Here is a 24,173-nt window from a genome sequence, read left to right as displayed (position 1 = left end):
AGAGAAGGGAGTGTACATAGCAGTCCAGACGCCAAAGGACACACATTTCTTAGGTAGCAGTAGAGTTGTTAACTGAAAGTAGCTTTGGGGATAAGCAAAGCATTTCATATTTCCAACATTATTCCAGAAATAAGAGCACCAAAGAGTAAACAGCGTCAAAGAGGGCAGAGTCGTTTCTTCAGCATCTAAGAGGGCAGACAGAGTCGTTTCTTCAGAAGCTAAGTGAGCACACAGAGTCGTTTCTTCAGAATCCAAGAAGACATAGAGTTGTTTCTTCAGAATTTAAGTGAGCATACAGAGTCATTTCTTCAGCATCTAAGAAGGCAGACAATCCGCAAGGCCCTGGGTTCGGTCCCCAGCTCCAAAAAAAAAAAAGAAGGCAGACAATCATTTCTTCAGGATCTACAAAGGCAGACAGAGTCATTTCCTCAGAATCCAAAAGGGCAGACAGGATCATTTCTTCAGAATTTAAGAGGGCAGACAGAGTCGTTTCTTCAGAATTCAAGAGGGTATACGGAGTCGTTTCTTCAGGATAGAGATAGTTATTGTTGATACAGAAAAGCGAGGCTGAGCTGGAACAGGACTTTGTAATTATAAGGTCAAACTCCAGAAGGAATGTGGAAATTCTCGGAGGAAGGAAAGAATGAGGTTGAAGGATAGGAGGACAAGAGTGGAAGAGTTCCAGCGAAGCCCTCCCCCCATGTGTGCTCAAGGAAGAGCACAGTGTCCGAGTGTAACTGCAGCAAAGGTTCCAAAGCAGACATGGTCCCTGCAGGGCCCTCCACGGGGAGGGGTGCTGATTTTTTCTGCAGTTAATGCTTTAGGGTCAGTGCTAGAGCACATCAGCCAAACTAGGTAATTCTCACAGCTCTGCCCTACTGAAGGTACAACGATTAAGTCATGCTGAACGTAGGGGCTTTGCTTTGTTTAACCTATAAGAGTTCTAAGACTTCTGGATAACATGAAACTGCCCAAAGGGAGGCCAGAATAAAAGCTATAGTAAACAGAGCACATGTAATAGTGTGGCTGGCCCTACCTGAACCTTTACGGTGCTAGATGATTCCGTTGCAGCCAGTCTGACCTGAGTTATGTTAATCAAGAATCAGGCATATGGGGGTGAGAGAGGCCTAGCTTGTCTTACGGCACATTGTTGATCTCTGGCTTCCTTGTCCAAGGGGAGCCTGTGTCCTGGGTGACAACATAAGTTTACAAAGGCATTTCGAAAGTATAATGTAAAGTTGTCATAGAAACATAAATGACGACTATTATAATAGAATGAGCAGTTGTTCCCTGTAGAAAACTGATTGAAGTGTGTAGAGGCCTGAGTGTCTTGGGAGAACACTGCCTTCTGAAGCAGTTTACAGCACAGCCGCAGTCTGTGTTATTGAGGCTGCTAGAGGGAGATCTCCAGGACGAACGTGGATTCCCAAATACCTGCTCTTCAGAACTCTTGGACACAGCTGCCCTGTTTAGCTCAGTTTAGACATCTTAAGAGCCAACTAAAAATAGAGATGAGATGAAGGTAAGAATGCGGTAAGAATGCCACGGTTTCCAGTGCTGCGTGAGATTAATGAATCTTCTCAGTAATTATCCCTCTGGGTCCATTTATTCTGTGCGGGGCCCGTGACTGAATTGAAGAGGGAGTTGTATTTTGCGGCATTCTTCACTCGCTCCTGGTTTCCGATTTCGTTACCTCAGATCGAATGGGCCAATAAGCGCATGGCTACTCCTGATAATGAGGACAAGATGCTTAGAGCTTAATCTTTTCACAGGTTATAAATAAGGAAATTGATTTGTCATTTCTAGTTCACTTTAATGGAATTTTAACTCTCTAACTTGTACATTGCATAAATCAATACTTATTGAATTTCTCTTTGGGTAACAAAACAATGTGCAGGCACTTGGGAAAAATAAAAAGGTATAGCTTTTATCCTCACTAGGGCTCTGAAGTGGATTTACTTGGAGGGATAAGGTTTGTATATCATGCTCTTTAAAGTGACAGTGGCAGTGATAGCTACCACCTCTTCAGCTTGCTGTGCTAGGAACCCATATCCACAGGACTTCATCGATTAATTCACACAACGTCTCTGTGACGTGAGTAGGAACCCATATACACAGGACTTCATCGATTAATTCACACAACAGCTCTGTGACGTGGGGGGGGGGGTGCTCCTCCCTGCTTAGCACAAGAGGCAGGTGAGGCACAGAGGCCTCAAGGTTGTGCTGCTAGGAAGTGGATAGACTTGGGATTCAAGTCCAGACTGCCTGACCTGGAAGTCTGTGGTTCTTAATCACAGCGTTACCACCTCTTATTTAATGCACAGAATAAATGGGACCCAGAATGTAAAGAAATGAGTACTCTGGTGGCACCCAATATGGTAACAACTAGCTTCATGTGGTGACAGACTTGAATTTACTAAAATAAAAAGTTCATTCAGCAGCTGAGTGAGCCATATCCCAGTGCCTTAGTAGTTCCATGCTGCTCCTGGGCATGCCTACCACTGAAGAAAGCGCGGCGGGGCAGCACCAGCTCATACAGTGAGAGCCGTTTAAAGAGCAGGAGCTATGTGTGCAAAGGAGGCGATTCTACGAGATGCTGGTGACCGGTAGCTGGAGCTACCTGAGAGACAGCCTTGCGCCCCCTCCCAGAGGCGTCTGTCGTAGGTAGAGGAGAAGACAGTTGTAAGGAATCAGTTCTAAACGTGGCAGGGGGATGTATCTGCAAGCTGTCTAACTGAAGTTGACCAGAAAGCACTTGATAATAAGGTGCCAAAGTTCCAGATAATTTGGAATTGCAGTCGTGTGTATAGAGATCATCCTAAATGATGACAGCCAATGAGGTTAAAAGAGAAATAAAGGAAAACCGTGGGGGGGGGTGTTTTTAAAGAGTTGAAGTTCCTAGAAGAAGGGTCAGAGAAAGATTGATCAGAGTAAGGCATTGCCCAAAGCATGAGCTACTACATGAGCAAACATGGAAAGTGCCTGAACGGGGGTAGCACTGGATTTCACCATAAAACACCTGAGATATAAGGTAGAAAGAAAAAACAAACATTGGGTTTTAATGAGGAGGCACTAATGAGCCTGAAGACACAGGTTTAAATCATAAAGCAGTCTTTTATGAAGGCTGGAGGTTGGGATTAAACAGGAGAGAATGGTGCAGAACACAAGAAAGATCTACTTTACAGAGGAATGAGCCTGACTGAAGGCAATTGAGAAATTACGAGAAGAGCAATTGACAGTGACCTTCTACCTCATTAACCTCATTAATTGAAACGTCCAGGGCACCCGTCGCATCTCTTAGTTGCTCTATTTCTCCCGCCTCTCATTTTTTTCAAACTCTCTCCTAAGAATTCCTCCTGTCCCTTTCTTTCTAGGGGTGACTTTCTAGGCACAGTTACTAAATTGAACTTGTTAGCATCCGTTCTTTTTTCATGTGTATTATTGTCTTTATTGAATTTATTTCCTTTTGTAAGTTACACTGAAGAGCTTAAATGAAGTGAACCCATGTGTGATAGTGATTTGTTCAATAGAAATGTGAGGGGGAGCAGGACGAATGTGTGTTCCAGTTCTCGGTTATTCACATATACTCCTGCTTTCTTATTCTGATGATCTGACATAGCCACATGTTATCAGTTATTTATGTCCTGTAGCAAAATAGCAGAGCTATTGATTCCAGTACACTGCTAAGTTCCATTCTCGTGAAGAGTGGTCAATGCCCGTGACTTGCTGTTCTTACTTTCTATCTTGTTGTCTTTGGTTTAGTCCGTTCCTTATCTTCGTAATGGCAGTGTGACTACCTATAGAGTACCACATGTACTTAAAGGTTTTCCTGGCCGAAAGGATTTAGAACTAAACAAGCGAATACAGTGAAATACGAAGCATTTCTGTTGAGTGTGATATGTATGAGGTTCAGTGGGTTTCGCAACATCTTTTTAACAATTGAGTTGTCTTTGTCGTCACCACTATTTTAAAGCCAGATGCTTTAGAAATGTACGATGTATCTCTTTCATCAGAGGCTCAGTGATACAGGGCTGGTTCATGGCAGTCTGGACATATAAGCCTAATACCAGAGTAGTTCCATTCTATAAAATCATCCCTTTCCAGTACAGAGTCACAGCAGAACCAATTGGAGATTATATGCCTAGTGCTCACCCCGAAGGACCTGATTCTCCTAGCCTGACATGTCCATTTTTCTTTTTGGGAGGGAAGGAATACTGAGGTGGGGGAGTCATGGTCCCTCTGTACAGACAAGGCAAACTTCAAATGCATGATCCTCCTGCCTCGATAGCTCTAGTGCCAAGATCACAGGTGTACTCAACCCACCTGGAATATGTTCATTTTTAAGTTCCTTAGAGAAGTCTGGTGTATTCCTTTGAATCATCATACATCTGGTATTGTATATCCGAATCTGTTTCTAAATAGTTAAATATTTGAATAGCTAAATGGGCAACAAAAGCCTAGACCATGAGGGATAAACAGTGACCCTGACGTGATTATGACTGAAAAATCCACTAGATGGTTGGAGCCGAGGCTTGAGATGACCTCACTTGGATTTTAAAATGACCTCTCTCACTACTGTGTGAAAAACAAATGCAATGTGGAGGTGACAAGCAAAACCTTGGGTACGTTATTAAAGATCAAAGGCACAGAGTTTGTGGACAGATCAGATGTGTAGTAGAGGAGAAGTCAAACTTCACTCCTAAGGTTTTGACCTGAATTACTAGAAAGATATCAAAGCCATCTCAACCAAGGGACTGCTTTTTATTAAGATTGAGAAAACTGGGAGGAAAGTTGGTTTGGGAAGAAGACAAGGATATCTTTTGATAGATTAACTCTGAAGGACCATTAGACAGACATTCCTAATGGTGGCCCAATTAATATAGTAGTCTAAAATTCCCAGGATTCATGTACATTTTGGATTCATCAACATACAGATGACACTGAAATCACAAGAGCAGATGGAATTGCCTAAGAGCAGGGACTGACAGACGTGAACTAGACCAGGACACTGTAGTGACAGAGTAAGGGGACCTATGACATAGTTTTCTGAACTCCACATTCAGGAAGCTGAATTTCAGGTTCAGAATGAAGGAAGAAGAGGCTATCGCTGAAACTGGAGTTTATCAGCTGAATGTCTTGTTAAGAAAGGTTGAGAGTGACAGAGTGTGAGAATGGGTCATGGGACTTGGACTTTGTAGGGAAGGGGCCAAAGCTTCAGAAGTGGGAGGAGGTTAAGTTATTCACATCAGGTATGGGTCACATGACATAGGCTGAAAGTCTGGATTAGCATCAGGACAGTAAAGAGCATAAGCAGGGTAGATTGAAGGTGGCCGCCTGAGTCAGAACAGGATGTGACAGGAAAGGCTATTGCTTAACTGAATGGAGGTGGGTACTCACCAGTTTGTCTGGTGGCTTTAGTAACTATTTGAATTAATCTGTTAGGTTCATGACTACAAAGAAGGGACCCCTGAAGAGAAGACCTACTATATAGAACTATGGGATGTTGGAGGCTCTGTGGGCAGTGCCAGCAGTGTGAAAAGCACAAGAGCGGTGTTCTACAACTCTGTAAATGGTAAACATTCTTTATTTCTCCCATGTATTAATGGTCTAGCTATGAAGACATGACATGCTGGGCCCATCTTACTGTGGGAACACTGATGGACATACCACTCTAGATTTAAATCTGTATTCCACAGTCTAATTTGTTATCCTCTGGTGCCTATCTGGGCCATTGTTGCCTTGTTACAGGTTTCTCCGTTTTTACTTGTTATTTATACGTATATAATATATGTCCATTTTAGTAGCTCAACAGCAGTAGGCTTCCATGTATTTTTCAAAGGTCTTTACTGATATTGCTCCCTTTCTGTTCTCCTTCCTCAACCCAGATTTAACCCTTCCTGTTCCTTTACTCCCTTTAACCCTCAAGCCAGTTCATTCTATCTCATCTCCCTTTAAACCCCTTCCCCATGAGGAGAACAACATCAGTTAACAATCTGATGTGGATGAGATGAGTCTCACAAGACCCTAGCCCTAGGTGGAGCGCTACATAGTGACTGATGGCCATGAAAGAGATCCAGTCTCCTCTAGAGATGAGAGGTTGTTCAACCTCAAGTGATAGCCCTGAACACAGAAACACAGGCAGCACTAAATACACTCTGCAGATTGAATTTATAAATGCATATATGTAACAATAACTAAAGAAGGCTATAAAGTTGAGAGGGAAATGGGGGACCCAGGAGAAAGGGTGGGAAATATGTACATGTACTCATTATGAAATTTTAAACAGTAATTTTAATGTTAAAAAAGATTTTAGGGCTGGGCATGGTGTGCGCACCTTTAATCCCACATTCAAGAGGCAGAGGCAGGCAGATCTCTGAGTTTGAGGCCAGCCTGGTCTTCAAAGTGAGTCCTGGACAGCCAGGGCTCTATTACACATAGAAACCCTATCTCAAAAAATCAAAAACAAAACTTAAAAAGAGTTTGAAAATCTCCTTGCATCTCAAGATAATGTTCTAAGTTCCAACAGGCATTGAAGTCGTTCTCTCTCCATTTTATTATAATTACCTACTTTGCTTATCTACCTGTTAGTTGATTTATTTACTTGTATTTCTGAGCCATGGTATATTTTCTTATTCTTCAATCTCAAAAAATCCACCTTTCCTACTATTCATACTTCTCTTTTAAACATTTATGTCTATTTTTTTAATTTTTACATGGTTTTATATTATTTTATGTTTATTGGTCTTTTGCCTGTATGTAAGTCTACACACCACATACATATGTGCTTGGTGTAGGCAAAAGCCAGAAAAGGGCATCTGGTCACCTGAAACTGGAGTTACAGGCAGTTGTGAGCTGCCATGTGAGTGCTGGGAATTGAACCTGGGTCCTTTGGAAGAGCAGTCAGTGCTCCTAACTGCTGAGCCATCTCTCTAGCCCATATCTCACTTGCCTCCCTCCTCTTACTCTTTTCTAGCAACATCTTTATTTTTGCTAGTTGGCATGGGATTGGGCATCTTCATAGCTCTATGACTCTTTTACCTAAATCAGTTCATTTCTCCTCCCTCGTTGTCCTCTGTCCCTCCCTCACCCCATCCCCTGCACCTTATTTGCCCTTTAAGTCAGGGTATTGCTGTGTTGCCTTGGCTGGCCCCGAACTCACGTTCTCTTGCCCCAGCTTCCCTAATGGAGACTTATAAAGCATGTGTCACTGCACTAAGCTAACCAAATCTTTTAAAGTAGCAAACTAGTGATGAATTCAATGAACAACAAAGTTAAATTCTTGGGTTGATGATATTCAAAGACCTATAGGACAATGTTTTATCTACTAAAGAACAAGTGAGAAGCTAAGGAGCCGCTCAGAGTTAAGAGAACTAGCTGCCCTGATTCCCAGCACCCACAAGGTAGCTCAGACTGTGTAATCTCAGCCCCAGGAGATCCAGTGTCCTCTCTACCTCCACAGAAGCCTGCACAAATGTGCAGAGACACACACACATACATAGAAGTAAAAGTTTAAGAACAGAAGAACAGCAGTTGAGCTGAACATGAGGCACATGCCTGTATCTCAGATCTGAGAGGAGGCATGAGTGTTATGAATTCTAGGCCAGGCCACCCTACACAGTAAGCAAAGCCAGTATCCTCTTGCCGTGAGACCCTGTTTTTGTTTGTTTTCTAAAGGAAAAATAGCAGTTATAAAAATTAAAGTGGCACCCTTTTAATACATTTTAACAGTGCAGAAACTGTATAACGTTTGAGTAATATAACATGTTGATAGATAATGTTCTTCATTGCCGAAGTGCTTCTATAAGCGGTTCCAAGCACGGAGTAGGCACTCAGGGGCTGCTAGATGAAGAATGAAAAGACATTCTGAATATTTTATGACATGCTGATAGCCTTTGAAAGAAAAAAAAAACATTTTAAAAGTCTATTAGTGGCAAAGCTTTCTAGTTAGTTATTTGTAAGCATTTATAACGGACAGCTTGAGACACTTGTCTGATTGTGTTAGTCATACTTGAATACAGATCACCAAGCCCTTAAGATGTGCACTTACTAAGCTCACCCTCGTTGACTATAGAGGTGCTGATGGGTACTAACATCCTGTTCCCTGATTCTTTTAGGCATCATTTTAGTACATGACTTAACCAATAAGAAGTCATCTCAAAACTTATACCGCTGGTCCTTGGAAGTTCTCAATAGGGATGCAGTTCCAACCGGAGTCCTGGTGACAAATGGGTAAGCCTAGAATTAATTATGTGACGATTGGTTTTTGGTTGATTGCAATCCTGAGAATGCACTTTACAAAATAACCCTTGAAGACGTGTGATTAGTTCTGTTTTAGCCTCTACTCGGTTTTCCCATTATCTGAATGGCATCTTTCCTGGCAGTGGTGTTTATTTTGATGAACTCTAATTACTTAGTTTCCCTACTCTGCATTTTACCCTTGGTATCAGATCTAAGAACTGTTGGCTTAATCTCAGGTCATACAGGTTTTCTCCTGCATTTCCTTTTATACGTTTTATAATATGAGGTTTATATTAGATTTATGATCCAGTTTAATTTTATATAAATATGTGAGTTGGGCTTAATTTTAAATTTGAACGTTCACCTGTCCCAGCATCATTTGGTAAAAAGAGTATCCTATCTCCATTGGGTCAGCTTCATTCTTTTGACAAAGTCAGGTGAGCATATTTATACAGGTCAACTTCTGTACTCTGTTCTATGGATGTGTGCGTCTACTCCCTTTGAAACTGTGAGCCAACATATATATTTTCTCCTTCTTCTCCACATTGCTAGTGTGGTAGACCTGACTGATTTTCAGATATTGAACCACCCTTTCATTCCATGGTCACGGTGAATTCATTCTTTCATTTTCTATGTTGCTGGTTTGATGTAATGTTTTCTTGCAGTTTTTTTATTCTGTGTTCAAGTGTTACTGTGTTACACTTTCTAGTCTATAATGTCTTCGGTCTGTTTGATTTGAGGATAATGTTGGCCTCAGTGCCCCTCCCTGTCCAGTTTTGGGGAAGATATTGCATATATTTGGTGTTATTTCTTCTTTGGATGACTGGTTGAATTTACCAGTGAGACTTTGGGGCTTGCATATTTCATTTTGAAAGGTTTTCAATGTCAGATTCAATTTTTTCTTTAATAGTTACCGGATGGTACATGTATTTTGTTTTGTCTCAAGTGAATTTGGCAAATTTGAGCTGTAGAGGATCCATGCGTTTCCTTTAAGTTACTGAGCATCTGTGAACAGGGTTGTTTGTAATATTATTCATTATCGTCCTGGTCTGTAATAACATGCGCATGTTCTTCCCTGGTCTTGCTAACTCATGTGTCCTTTTGTTTCCCTTTTAGACCTGCTACTAGCTTATTGGTGTTCCAATCTTTTCAAAGATATTTTAGTTTCATTGATTTTTACTACTCAAGAAACTTACTTTTAAATTACAAGAGATGGTTTGTTTATACCAAAAAATATTCACATTAGCATCAAGGAGTTCAAGATGGCGTAACTGTTACAGACACAGAAGCTGCACTTTGACTCAGCAGCTTCGTTCTGCTCTTCAAGCTGCACCTGCACATGCACTAAACAGTGCTGCACTGGTGCCTCCCTCACTGCTGCACTAAACAGTGCTGCACTGGTGCCTCCCTCACTGCTGCACTAAACAGTGCTGCACTGGTGCCTCCCTCACTGCTGCACTAAACAGTGGTGCATTGGTGCCTCCCTCACTGCTGCACTAAACAGTGGTGCACTGGTGCCTCCCTCACTGCTGCACTAAACAGTGGTACATTGGTGCCTCCCTCATTGCTGCACTAAACAGTGCTGCACTGGTGCCTCCCTCACTGCTGCACTAAACAGTGGTGCATTGGTGCCTCCCTCACTGCTGCACTAAACAGTGCTGCACTGGTGCCTCCCTCACTGCTGCACTAAACAGTGGTGCATTGGTGCCTCCCTCACTGCTGCACTAAACAGTGGTGCATTGGTGCCTCCCTCACTGCTGCACTACACAGTGGTGCATTGGTGCCTCCCTCATTGCTGCACTAAACAGTGGTGCACTGGTGCCTCCTTCACTGCTGCACTAAACAGTGGTGCACTGGTGCCTCCCTCACTGCTGCACTAAACAGTGGTGCATTGGTGCCTCCCTCACTGCTGCACTACACAGTGGTGCATTGGTGCCTCCCTCATTGCTGCACTAAACAGTGGTACATTGGTGCCTCCCTCATTGCTGCACTAAACAGTGGTGCATTGGTGCCTCCCTCACTGCTGCACTAAACAGTGCTGCACTGGTGCCTCCCTCACTGCTGCACTAAACAGTGGTGCATTGGTGCCTCCCTCACTGCTGCACTACACAGTGGTGCATTGGTGCCTCCCTCATTGCTGCACTAAACAGTGGTGCATTGGTGCCTCCCTCATTGCTGCACTAAACAGTGGTGCATTGGTGCCTCCCTCATTGCTGCACTAAACAGTGGTGCATTGGTGCCTCCCTCATTGCTGCACTAAACAGTGGTGCATTGGTGCCTCCCTCATTGCTGCATTATTTGTAAAGCAAATGATTTGGCAGCAACTCTGAGGTCCCAAAGAAAACCTGTTACATAGATAACGGTCCAGTTACGTTCTGGAATACTCTACTCAGCTATTTAAAAAAGCATCAGGAATGTTTCTGTGTAGGAAAACAGAAATCTACAGAGGATGCAAAACAAGGAGCAGAGACTATCGTTTCCCTTGTAATGTATGATGTGCAAGGGAGAGGGCCAAGGCCTGTGCTCGCATTAGCATGCACTCCTGTGAAAGGCCGCAGCTGCAGCTCAGGAGCGGATTTCCCTAGCATGCTCGAGGACCTAGCTTCGTCCTCAGCACCACTTTAAAGAGTAGAACAGCAAACCAAAAACCTTCTTGTATCTTTTAAGTTTATTGCTTGAATCCTAAACCTTCCTTCTTTTAGTATTAAAACGATGTATAACTGCCGTTTTTGTTTCTCAAAGGGTTCTTGTGCATATAAAATTGTTTTTTAGGGAAGCACTAGCCATATCTGTCCATAATAAATTCTCCATCAGTTTTTCACATAATGATTTTAAATGATATCAAGGTCTAATTTCAATTGGATGTATGATTTTAATGAAAGAGGAGATAAGGAACATCAAAGCCAATGTGGTATAATTTTCTTTTAAAATTAATATTTAAGTGAGTCATTATATACATTTGCGATTCAATGAATATAGTTCTTGAAAAGATGAAAAGCTAAAGAGAAAAATGAGAGAACAAGATACATATATATATATATTTAAATAGTAATCTATAAGAGATTATATAAGATTTTAAATAGCAGAGAATATGTGTATCAAATATGGTATTTGATAGAAAACACAAAACTTTTCATGAAAGAATTTGTGAATATAAGAAAAATAAATAATCCTGAAGGAAGGTACCCTGAAAACCTCATTCTCTATGATTCAAATTTCAATCCAAACCATGTCTCTCACGTCAGGAGTGTGTAGGTAAGAAGGTGCTAGCTCGTAGGCCTTGAACTTGACCTATTATTGGCTTCCGTACAAATAAACCAGATGATGATATTTACATGAGATATGTGAGTTCAGAACAGCTCTGTTCTGAGACAGGACTACAGCTGAGGCACTGCAAGACCCGTGTGAGAGGCAGAGAGGTGTAAGTAGCCCTCTCCCACCAGCCCAGTTTAGAGTGCTCCAAAAGACAGACGAGTGCTGAGATGGGAAAGGAGCTGCGCTCCAGCGGGTTTTATTGATTGGATTATGCAATATCGACTGCTCAAAAGCAGATTTCGCTGACTGCTATAAATTTGAGCTTATAACATGTCAGAAATCCAGATCTACTTTGCTTCTAATAGGCAAATAGAATTTTAATTAATTAACAGCTGTGGACTTTATGTTCCTTTCAATAATGAGAACTATCATTTGTATTGCTACTCAATCCTTTGGATAAAAATGAGAAGAAAATGAATTGGAATAGACCCCCTTCTAACGCTAAGAGATTCTGATGGCCCATCCTCTGTCTCCTGTGACTGTCATGTAAGGACAATTACTTGGTACTAATTGTCTTGCCTTTTATTATCATGTTTAACATTTCAGCGGTTTTCCTCACTTCATCCAAGCTGTGTCTCACTCCGGCTCCACTTCCTTAGCTCTTTCCACTCTGAAAAGATTGCTTTAATTACGCATAGCCAGGAACACATGTGCAAGTTGGAGAACTTGAGCATGAGGAGCCTGCACTGCATGCTAGGCTCCTGGGTTTCCCCCACACCGAGCTCTAAATCCACTTCCTTCGTTCACACTGAAAATGTTTGAAACTGTTACCTGCTGAAGAGTGTGCTGCGGACACATGAGTCACATGACCATGGTGTATTTGGTAGGGCCTCAGTCATCCGAGTTATCTGTTATAAAGACACACAGGGACAGACTTTGTGTATAGATGACGGATTGGTCACGGGTTTGTACAGTGAAGACGTTAGAATAAAAAGACCCGTAGGTGGTGGTAAGCAGTGATTGGTTAATCATCACTAAAATTGTGTGAGCATCTTGCATTTAAAGAATACACATCTGCATTGGGAAGGTAAACTCTGTTCTCCTCTTCATGGTTATTTACCACAGGGATTATGACCGAGAACAGTTTGCTGATAATCAAATCCCACTGTTGGTGATAGGGACTAAACTGGACCAGATTCATGAAACCAAGCGCCATGAGGTTTTAATCAGGACCGCCTTCTTGGCTGAGGACTTCAATGCTGAAGAGATTAATTTGGTATGTATTCTCACCAGTGTGCATTAGATTATAGTCTAGGCAAAGAAGCTTTATACTCAAATCAGAGGCTCACCAGCCTGAAACAGATCAGAATCAGAATGTGTAGGCCGTCCCATGAAGGTCTCTTTCACTTTGAACTTGCACACTGAACTGTTGGAACCCTTAAACTATATTCTGCAAATAGTACAATTCATAGACTCTTGAAAAAATTTAAAGGCAAACCAAATTCAAAACAATCGTATCAATTAAGGTGATGCTACATGTTGGTTATTGTTGTTTTTGGAGAGAAAAAAAAAAAAAAAGCTTAATCCTAGCACTCAGGAAGCAGAGACAGGAGTTTGAGGCCACACCAGCCTGGTCTACAGAGTGAGTTCCAGGAGACAGAGAAACCCTGTCTCAGAAAACCAAAACCAAAGAAAGAACCTCTTAACTGTTGATTTGAAGAGCACACAACAGATGTATGAGAAAATTGCAAACTGTAAGCTAGGAATGTATCATAAGGACTAATTTATATAAAGTTTTCCATGTAGAAATTCTGTGGTAGCTAGTGTATTTAGAACAGAGGGCTAACGAGGCTAGGAAGCATCACACACAAACCAGTTCCCATTACCTGGAACAAGGCCTCGCCCGCGGCTCCAGAGGTGGAGACGTGTGAGCCTTGTTCATGAGCAGGAGGACCACGCAGTGGGCCAGCACACTGTTCCAGGCGTGCAGTGCTGACTGACAGAACCCATGGCCAGCACTTGCAGGGCAGCTGTTCACCAAATGCCTTGGTAAGGTTTAAGGTATCACATCATACACACCAGCTTCTCATCAACCCTTTAACATCGGCACTTCTCTCTCCATTTTAAAGATGAAGCCAAATGAGGCACTCCAACTGTACAGCCCAGATTCCACAAGTTAAGGCTGTTTCCCACTTGATTATTCTTCAACCGAGACGTAAAATGGCGGTGCTTTGAAACCATTTCTATCAACAGTTCCCCAAAGCTCACCGCATATCTATATTACCAACTGCACCTACAAATGTCTGTAACAACTCTTCTTAAAGTCAGAACTGTGCTCACAATGCTGCCAGGAGCATGGTAATGTGGTGCTGGGCCTTATACATGGGAAACGTACTTTACCACCGTCCTGCAGCCTCTGCTAGTACTTTCATTCCACAGATTACTCAGATGAGTCTGATACCTTTGCTCAGTGAAGTAGCATCCGTAAACATTGCCTCTACCTGTGTCTGGCTCAGCCTCTGCCTGGTCTCCATTGTTCTTTTTATTTTATCGTGCAATGGAATGTGTCCCCTTTTGCATCTGCCACCATGGAGTGGTCAATATAAATGCCCTGGTAGTCATCAATGTTGGACCATGGTATTCAAGAGGACCCTACTATATAGATTATATAATTGTTATTTCTGTAGAATCTGTGCTGCTGTTACTTTATTTGCACATTATTTTCAAAGGGTAATTTGCCATTAATCATGCATAATTAGTTCCAATAGTAACTTGAATATGTTTCTGAATGTATCTTTGTCTAGTGCCTACTGGTATCTGTGACAACCAGCTAGACACATTATTCTTCCTTATCTTACAGAGGCTAGGCCAACTTCAGCTGTTAACAAAACCAAAAGATAAGCAGTAAGATTTGAGCACTTACATTCTCCCAAGGGTTTACATATAACATGCCTTTCGCTTGTCAGTGTATCCTTCCAGAACACAACAGAAACAATGATAGAAGTGGCTAATGAGGATACAAGGTATTAAAGTGCAGGAGGGCAGCTGAAATGGGGATTGAAAATAGAGCCAACAAGTAAATGTAGAACCTCACCCTGAGACCAACAGGATGGTACCATTACTGCTAGCACATTGTTTCTTTTATGAAATTACTTAAACCTACAGAGAAACCTGAATCCAACATGCATATATCAAGAGCGAAGTCAGAATTTCTCTCTGCCTTTGTAAATGCAAACTATTTGATTAAAACTAGGCACTAGGGTTATTCTGTATAGTACATTTTCTCATGTGTTTATTTAGTTTCTGGTCATTTTCCACATTCCAACAAGCTATTTAGAGCTACTGACTTTTCAGGCTTTCCCTCAACCATGATCAATGGCAGATGGCTTTTTCAGCTCTAAAATTTTCATCCTAAAAAGTGTGGAGTTTCAGATTTCCTTCTCAACTTGAATTGTGGAGCCCAGTGGTTAATTTTATGAAGGAGATGGCAACTTGTTTATTTGCCATTTGATTTAGGTATTTATTTATTTATTTATTTAGTAATTTTAACTGTTACTTAGAGTTGTCATTTAATGTTCTGATGGTGATCAATACCCTTTTTGCAAAACCATCTAATGCCGGTCTAAAGATGATTTCTTGTCTGCTCCAACTGGTAAAGAATGTGTTCAAAGATGATTGCAAATTCAGCAGTGTGTGCACAAGTGCTATACCCGGGTAGTTAATCCATATGTGGGATCACTGTATTATATTAAATGTTTTTGTGCTGATAGCATTTTCTTACACTGAGAAGGAGACTTGACGCTCCAGTGCCTGCTCTGTGATAGGCATGCAGTACCTCTCTGCATTCCACAAAACTCTGAATAGACTCATCCCCGTTTCACAAATAAGGAAGCCCAACTTCAGAGCCATAATGTCTTAAGCAGGGTACCCAATCTGGAAATGTTGGCACAGATATTTGAAGACAGAGATTGCTGGCTTCCAAGATTCCCGATTTCCCTAGTATTTTACTTTGGAAACTATTGTAATTATAATTAGTAGCCCCCTTCCCTTCCTCCCCCTTTCTGTGTGTGTGTGTGTGTGTGTGTGTGCATGTGCATGAGTGTGTGTGTGTGTGTGCATGTGTGAGTGTGTATGTGTGCATGTGCATGAGTGCGTGTGTGTGTGTGTGTGTGTGTGTTGGGGTAGAGAACTATTATACTTTCTGGCCATTGTTTAAAGTATGATCCTGGAAATGCCGTGTTTGAACAAAACAAGAAATTGTTACTAAATGTATTAGAAGGAAATATGTGGGCCTGGCTGTTAGAAAACGGCATCATTAAATAGAGCAAGAATTAGTTCAGAAATTCCTCAAAGGGCACAGAGGGCCCACAGATGCATGCAAGACGCTTATCTTCACAAAGGAGTCTTGGTGGCATTTGAGGTAAACATCAAAGCCAACTCAGCCTCTTGAGAGGGCCAACACTGGTGACAAGCAAAGATGGTAGCATTGTCATTTACAAGGTGTTGTGGTGGCTTTGTGTCCCAGGTTGTGCAGCCTCCTCTGAGCTCCATGTTTTTAATAATATATCTCTTTTTTATTATTATCAAACCAGTATGTCTTTGTGGTATATGAAGAAATGGAGAAATTCTTGGCAACTGTTCTTTGGCTAAATCTTATTTTGACTAAATCTTATTTTCATGTTCCCAACTATTATGCAGATTGCATAGTTCTTAACTAGTTGAACACTTAGTCCCTGGTCTGCAATACGTGTGTCCTGTTTGCGTGACTTTGTAAACATATGCAGGTCACCTAATCAGTCCCTCTGTTTTGCTGACAATCAGGAATTCTGCTTCCTTTAGGATGGGTTATTTGGTGGTAGGTGTGTTGATTGAGTGTCCCCGATATTGCTCAGATGGCAGGAACTAAATCTTTGGTATCTTCCTGTTCACGTATCATAATGTGAATATTGCTTTGTGTCTTATGAGTGTTCCAATGACTTAGTACAAATTGCACAGCAGGGACACTTGCACTGGAGCCTCACTTCCGCCTTCTCTGTGTGCGCCTTTGTCTTCCAGGATTGCACAAACCCACGGTCCTCAGCTGCAGGCTCCTCCAACGCTGTCAAGCTCAGTAGATTTTTTGATAAGGTAATGGCTTCAATTAAGTTATTTTTAAACTTAACATATGATAGCTTAAACTCTGGGTAGAATGTTGTGTCCTTTTGTTCCTTTGCCCAAAACTTCACAGCCTGAATACCTGCTTTGATCTCTCTTATCTGTTGGAATAATTGCTCAAGGCCTGCTGACGTACTTGCTCCATCACTAGCGTGCTCTGAGCAAAGAGTAAAGGCTATTAGATTCAGTTGGGGTTCTTCAAATGATCGCTGAGTCTTCCCCCAATTTATAGTTACCTGGTTTCAGTGCTTTGTGTAATTATTCACTGCTTCATCTCCCCAAAGGCGCCGCACAGAGGTCCAAGCCCTTTACTCACTCAGCTATTATTATTATTATTATTATTATTATTATTATCATCATCATCATCATCATCATCATCATCCGTGGAAATGTTGCTGTTGCCTTGTAAAGTTATACTGTGTCCTGGAGTCTGCTGATTCCTGCTGTCACTGAACAATGAGAAGGACTTAAGCTGGAGCACTGTTCATCTGCATCTCCAGGTTCCCAAGCTGCCTCACGTTATGCTGATTTGCATAGCAACGTAATATAAGACTGTTTCTGCATCAGTTGCTGAAAAAGATTAATTTCTACATTTGAGCTTTTCAACTCTGAAAAAGAAATTGCTCAGTGGTTAAGAGCAGCTGCTGTTCCTTCAGAGGACTCAGATTCAGGTCCCAGACCCCACAGCGAGTCGCTCATATCCACCTGTAACTCTCTTCTCAAGCAGGTACACACACAGCACATATACATATAAATAATAATAAAATAGAAATTTTAAAATTTAAGTACTCCCTCCTTACAGATCTTCCTTATAGATCATTTTTATAACTATTTTAGCCTCTGATATTTGGGCCCCTTTTCAGTATATTACCATGAGGTGCAATAGGGGACTACATGTCCAATAGGGAAATTTCATCTCACTTTTTAACTAGAGTGTGACAAGAAGGGACAGATGTACACAGGCACTGATTCCCACAGTTCTCAGAAAGCCAGCCCTCAAGCTAGGACCTGGGAGACTGACAGTCTCTGTTCACCCCTCGCTGGGCTACAGAGATATTAGCAATTTCTTGGGTGGTGCAAGGAACTGTATTTTCTCCCCCATATTGTTTTCAAACCTAAAATGTTGCAGCATCTGCTTGGTTTAGATTCACATCTCCATCTAATACAAAACCCTGTCCCTAAGAACATTATCCTGTAGATCTGTGTTAGGTCTGGGAAGATCTCGTAATGTACTTTTACATGCTTTAAGTATCTTTAGATAAAAGCTCTTGAGTCATATCCTAGAGAAATAATGGATTTTAGACTAGCATAGCCTAAATTATCAGCAAAACTATATATATATATATATATATGAGGACCTCATGGGTTGGAGGTAAACAATTCTAAGCAAAAGTGAAAACTAACTTTATTGTCCAAATCTCACTAAAGAATACAACAGTGAGGCGATTGGCTAGTTTGCACAACATGTACTGGTTATGAAAGCAAGACACCTGACTAAAGAGTCTGCCCCATTTTCTGTAGACAGAACCTTCCAGAATGCCAGGGCTACTTCGACTAGAGGGAGTCTAAGTCCTCCAGAACCTCTTAGCTGTTAGTAATTCTGTGCCCAGATGATAAGGTGTCCCTGTCCTGCTGAGAATGAGGAAAGGCATCAGCCCTTGCGGGCTCAGGGACTCAGTGTTTCAAGGTGTCTGCTAACCAGAAACCACATTTTCTACTTCAGAGACCAATGAACGCATCTCTGCCCTGGGTCTCATATAGCTTAAATACTGACTAAGACAGTCTCCAGGAGACAAAAACCAGAATAGTCTGTCTTTTAGGCAGTTGCGAGCAAGCTTTGCAGGCCTGAGAGGACAGGCTGTGCTCTCAGTCAGAAGGCTTCCAGCTTCCTCCCGCAGATGTGACTGTCTTAGTTCATCTGCACCTCATCTGTACCTGGTTTTCCATTGCAGCAGAACCTCTGCAATCTGCAGCGTCTCCAGGACTGGACTGGAAATCAATATTTCTGTAATCTCCCTCATAACCTGAAAGCATGGCCCTCAAACCCATTGTGTTAGGACGTGTGTCTTGCGAGCTTCTTTACCTGAGCTGTGATGTTTTATGAAGATACAGCCACTGTCTTCCCTGTGACAAATTCAGGGAGCCTGAAACTACTGCACAAGGATGCCAGTGAAGCCCACTGACTGCTTGATGCTGTGTCCTTGCCCACGTGCAGGATGCATAGAATTCCTCGCTGCTTCACGCAGACCCCTCTCGAGGACTGCAGCACTGCTGTAGGGAACAATAATTTACATTGTCGTAGGGATCCTTTTGGAGCTGACTGGTGGGAAGCTTGGCCTAATTGCTGTCATATGCTAGGAACCTGTTGGGACATTATTCTTCCTTATTCTCTTCGTATGTCTTATTTATTTGTGAGTTTTATTTACTTTTGAATCAAAGTCTTACTATATAAACCAGAATGATCTAAAACTCACTAAATGGCCCAGGCTTGCCTTGAACTCCTAGTTCTCCTAACTCTGCTTCCTGCGTGTTGGGGTTGGTTACAAAGTCTCATAATTATAGAGTGTATCACCATCTCCTGTTCACTGGTGCATCCTTCCTTCCTTGAGAAATGAGTACGTAGTAATGGAAATAATCTCATGGTTTCAATCCCGTGAGCACCAGGTTTTAAAGATTGTGTGTGTGGGCTGGAGAGATGGCTCAGTGGTTAAGAGCACCGACCCGCTCTTCCAGAGGCCCTGAGTTCAATTCCCAGCAACCACATGGTGGCTCACAACCATCTGTAATGAGGTCTGATGCCCTCTTCTGGTGTGTCTGAAGACAACTACTTATATACATAAAATAAATAAATCTTTAAAAAAAAAAGATTGTGTGTGTGTGTGTGTGTGTACACGCGCACGCGCGAGCGCACGCCACCTGTGACAGCTACGTGTGCCACAAGTACCTGCAGAAGCCACAAGAGGGTGTGGGATTCCCTGAAGCTGCTTGCAGGATCTTGTGAGCTGCCCAGTGTATGGGTGGGAACCAAATTCCAGTCCTCTAAAAAGCCACAAGTGCTCAGCTGCTGAGCCATCCCTCTAGCCCCAGCACCAGATTTTTAGCTCACCATGTTAAATGTTTATAACTGTTGGAAAGGTTTTTAATTTGGCAATATTTCCTATGGTTGCATTAATGAACATTATAATTACTTTTCCCAGGTAAGTATGCCAAGTCCTAAAATCTGCGTTTGTTTTTCACAGGTCATAGAAAAGAGATATTTGTTTAGAGAAGGTAATCAGGTGGGTATCTATCTTTTTTTTGATAAAGTGGCTTCTTACGTTTTGAAAAACATGGTGTCCTCTCTTTCCTCCAGAGGAGATTTTTTTTTTAAGTTAGGAAAAGCTCTCTGTAGGTATAGACAACTTACTTTCTCCTGTCTTCTTGAATACAAAAGGAAAAAAAAACTAAACAGAGGCAACATGAGGATCTGTAAGACAAGAATCCAGGGATGAGGTGACGCTCTGACTTACGTAAAGCGATCATTTCCTCAACGGGTCAGATGCTTTTGTCTAGAGTCTTCCATAATGCAGACACTGCGTATAAAAGTCCAGTTGGTGATTCCAGGAGATCTATTCTTTCCAGATGACACTGCCAGCGATTTGTTGGCTGTTTTCCGAATTTGTAGAGTTTCTTTTTATTATTTATCATTCTCTGATTTTTCTGATCCTCAGAGAGCTGGTTCTATAATGAGCATCAGGCTGGCGTCCAAACATGAAGCAGGATTAGTTTTAACATTTGACTCTTTCTGCTACAATGTAACCAGATTCTTTCTTGCCGACAGATTCCGGGCTTTTCCGATAGGAAGAGGTTTGGAGGAGGGACACTGAAGAACTTCCACTGTGACTGAGTTGCCCTCAGCCCTGGAAGAGGAAGGGAACAACAGCAGGGTCCACAGCTTCCTCTTGCTGTGTCGGGTCATTAACTTCTCAGGCTTCGGTAAAAACATCTCAAAATGCTACCTCACCCTCTCATGGAAGATTGGAAGGAAGCAGCGACATGGAATGCCCTCGCTCTGCCCGTTCTCTGTACTCCTCACCACCCTGTCTCTGTTTATAGCTTATGTAAAAGCCTATGAGGTCTTGTCAAACCCATGCAGTAAAGGACTGGAGACAAGGGCTGCAGAGAAGGCTGACTCCTGCTTGGAACCAGAGGGTTTTACAGGCCTGCGATTTCCCCATACTTACTGCTGAAGGCTTAATTAAGTACTTCAGAAACATATCTGTGTTGTTTTACCTTCCTGAGGGGAAAGGTCATGTTAATCAGCCCTGAGTTATCTACCCCAACCATCTCTGTCACGTTAAAAGAAGCCAAATGGTGTTATTTCATTTTCTCTGTCCTCATTCCCCACAGGGATGCCTAAGAATAGCAACCCCATCTCCTCTGCGCTCTCTGGGAAAAGGCTTAGTGTCTGGGAGAGAGCAATGAACTAATAGCTGGAGTTAAATAGAAATACAAATTAATAATACATGGAGAGCAGACCAGGAAAGAAGGGTCTGTGAGACACCGACAGCTCCCCCTCTCTATAGACTGTCGGAAGGCGCTTTCTGCTTTCTGTTTGGAAATTGGACGAAGTCTGAGACACGCACAAGGCCAGTAAAACAGATTTATGCCTCTTTGGTGGGGTTTTCTTTTTTTTTTTTTTTTTTTTTTCCTTTTCTCAGTTTGGTTGGTTGTTGTCCTATTTATTTGTAAAGAAATTCAGTTCCTGAAATGTCCCTTAGTCTGATGAACAGTAAACTAATAATATTGTCCTTATGCTAACAATGTATTTATGAGAAAGTCAACTAGGTTCCAGAGTGACACATTTACATACATTATGAGCCGGGTTCGAGAGTTCACAGTCACACCACAGCTTTTGCTGGTGGTGTGTATGTGTCTGCATAATTGTTCATCATTGTTTCTTAGTCTCTCCTTTTTGCTGGGTTAATCTTTCGGCCCAATTCCTTAGTTTATAAAATTGGTTGCCAAAAACGGCTGTAACTGGCTGCTGTGTTCAACACCTTGTTATCCAGATGCTCTGTCTCTACAGTGGCTCTCTACTCCCTGGTTTTATACCAGATTAAAAAAATAATAGTATGAATACACAGTTTCATTTTTTTTTAATCCTGTAAAAACAACTTTTCTGTTCCATTTTAAGTAAACTTCAGAAGAACTCTGGAAGGCAGGGTGCGCTGGGAGGGAATATTAGAAACTCAGAAAGGCAGTCTCGGGGATTTGAAAAGTAGCTCTCCGGAGCCGGGCTGGTCTCCATCTTTCCCTCCTCAGCTGTGAGCCCTAGGCCCTGTTTTATGTGTTAGCTGAGTTACTTGTTCTCTGATGTAATTGGCGTTATGCAAATCGTTGCCCTGTGGAATTTAGCACAAGTGTGTTGTGGCAGAAGCCTGGCTGGGAAGGTGGAGCCCGGATGCTACACAGAACCCTAGCTGTAATGTCTAACCTCTCCTAATTCTCTTCAATCAAGCTGAGGGCATGCACTGCAGCTCAGTGGGAAGCGCTTACCTTGCATGTGCAGGGCGTTAAGAGTTGATTCCCAACATCAAAACTTTTAATAAAAAATACATTAAAACCCATTCCCTTTTCTCTCCTTTCTTCGTAATTAAGAAGTCCATCCCAATTTCTATCATTTCTTTCTTATTAAGAAATGAAAGGTCCAGTGTGGTAGCATACATGTTTAAACCCAGCGTTTAGGAGGCAGAGCCAGGCAGATCTTTAGATCTTTTGAGTTTGAAGCCAGCCGGGTCTACAGAGTGAGTTCCAGGACAATCAGGACTATACAGAGAAATCATATCTCAAAATAGAGAGAGACAGAGACAGAGAACAGGGGGGAGGGGGGGAAGGGAGGGAGGGGAGAGGAAGGGAGGGAGGGAGGGTAACAAAAGGTTAGTAGTTAAAGAGCACTTGATGGTCTTGCAAAGAACCTGGGTTTGGTTCCCAGCACCCCACATTGGCAGTTCACAACCATCAGTAACTCCACTCCCAGGGAACCCAGCACCCCCTTGTGGCCTTTGTGAGCACATGCATGTACACAGTGCATTTTTCATGAATAAAAGCAAAACTCATACATATAAAATAAAAATAAGTAAAACTATTTTAAGTGTGAGAGGATAAAAACCTATCAGTGATAGCTACAAGGTCAGATTTGATAAATTAATAATATTCTTCAATTCCATTTCTTTTTTAACCACCTGTTTGATTCCTTGAACTGTAGTTCAATTTTGTAAACATTTTTATTTAAAAAAAAAAAAAGCTAACACACAAACTAAATCACACAGCCAAATTAATCCAACCTAAGTCTATCACCTCAGTGAACTTCTGTACAGCTAGGGCTTCACAGTGGATTTCATGCTTTTACAGTCAGTTAAATGTGTGTGTGTGTGTATGTGTGTGTGTGTGTGTGTGTACTCATGTATGTACTTACATTGAGCAGTAGGTCTCTAAGAAAAAAATAAGTTTTACTCTAATCATCTGAAGTCAATTCATTGTAAGTATCTGTAGCAGCAAAATAAAGATGTTTACCAAATAAGTGTTATATGTAGACATCCTCAAAAGAATGTTCTTGAAGCATGACTTTTAAAGACTTAATCATATATACTACATGTAAATAATTTAATACAACACAGAAAATAAATCATTACAGCTGCCAGGACAGTTGTTTGATGTATTGAATCTTTTTTTTTTTTTTTTTTGGTTCTTTTTTTTCGGAGCTGGGGACCGAACCCAGGGCCTTGCGCTTCCTAGGCAAGCACTCTACCACTGAGCTAAATCCCCAACCCCTGTATTGAATCTTAATTATCTTACCTTCTTGGTGACACAAGTTGCTAGTGGTAGCTGTTAGCTGTTGTTTTCTGGCTTTGTTTGTTTTTTGGTTTTTGGTTTTTTTTTTTTTTCACTGTATAATTCAGAGTTCTTGACCAATAGTCTCCTTCAATGTAAAGGAACCAAGTGTAAAGCATGAAGACATCTGTCTGTCCCTTGCATGGACAGGACTGTCACCTGGAACCTAACTGAGGATTTAGATGGTTTTATTGGTTCAATGGGACTTCTACATTGATTTGATACCTTAAAATTTAGAAGACACTGGGAGAAAAAAAGCAGAAGAAATTAAAAATGTATTTCTTCATAGTCGAAAGACAGCTAAATCACTTCACTAGAAGAAGAGGGGTTGCAGGAAGTCCAACCCTGAACTTAACTGTTCCAGTGTATGCTTGCCTCTGCACAGTATGTAGACACAGAGTTTGCCAGGGCTGTTCCATAGGATTAAAAAGCTAGATGACTACTCAGTTACAGTTAATCCACACCTCGGCTGTCGGTCTCCCATCAGTTGCCTTCAAAGTGTAAAAGAATCTCTTTCGATACTGGATCTGAATTCAGATGCCAGAGTTTCATGTTTTCATTTACATCCCTTAATTCTTTATGTAATAAGATAGCCATATTTTTTGACATTTTTAATTTGTGTGTGTGTGTGTGTGTGTGTGTGTGTGTGTGTG

The 24,173-nt window shown here is 41.7% G+C and overlaps 1 protein-coding gene across 1 annotated transcript in view; it reads left to right on the top strand.

The window, feature by feature from the left end:
• Positions 1–21,767, top strand: part of Rabl3 (RAB, member of RAS oncogene family-like 3) — a 28,959-nt gene extending 7,192 nt beyond the window's left edge. The window contains 6 exon segments of the mRNA NM_001108319.1: positions 5,443–5,572; positions 8,115–8,229; positions 12,619–12,769; positions 16,549–16,620; positions 19,887–19,925; positions 20,468–21,767. Coding sequence (NP_001101789.1) covers positions 5,443–5,572; positions 8,115–8,229; positions 12,619–12,769; positions 16,549–16,620; positions 19,887–19,925; positions 20,468–20,533 — 573 coding nt within the window. The 3' untranslated portion in view covers positions 20,534–21,767.
• The last annotated feature ends 2,406 nt before the right edge of the window (positions 21,768–24,173 follow it).

This window comes from Rattus norvegicus, chromosome 11 (assembly GCF_036323735.1).
Source record: "Rattus norvegicus strain BN/NHsdMcwi chromosome 11, GRCr8, whole genome shotgun sequence".
Taxonomy (NCBI): domain Eukaryota; kingdom Metazoa; phylum Chordata; class Mammalia; order Rodentia; family Muridae; genus Rattus; species Rattus norvegicus.
The sequence above is the reverse complement of the archived record's forward strand: the minus strand, read 5'-3'. Positions and strand labels throughout refer to the sequence as shown.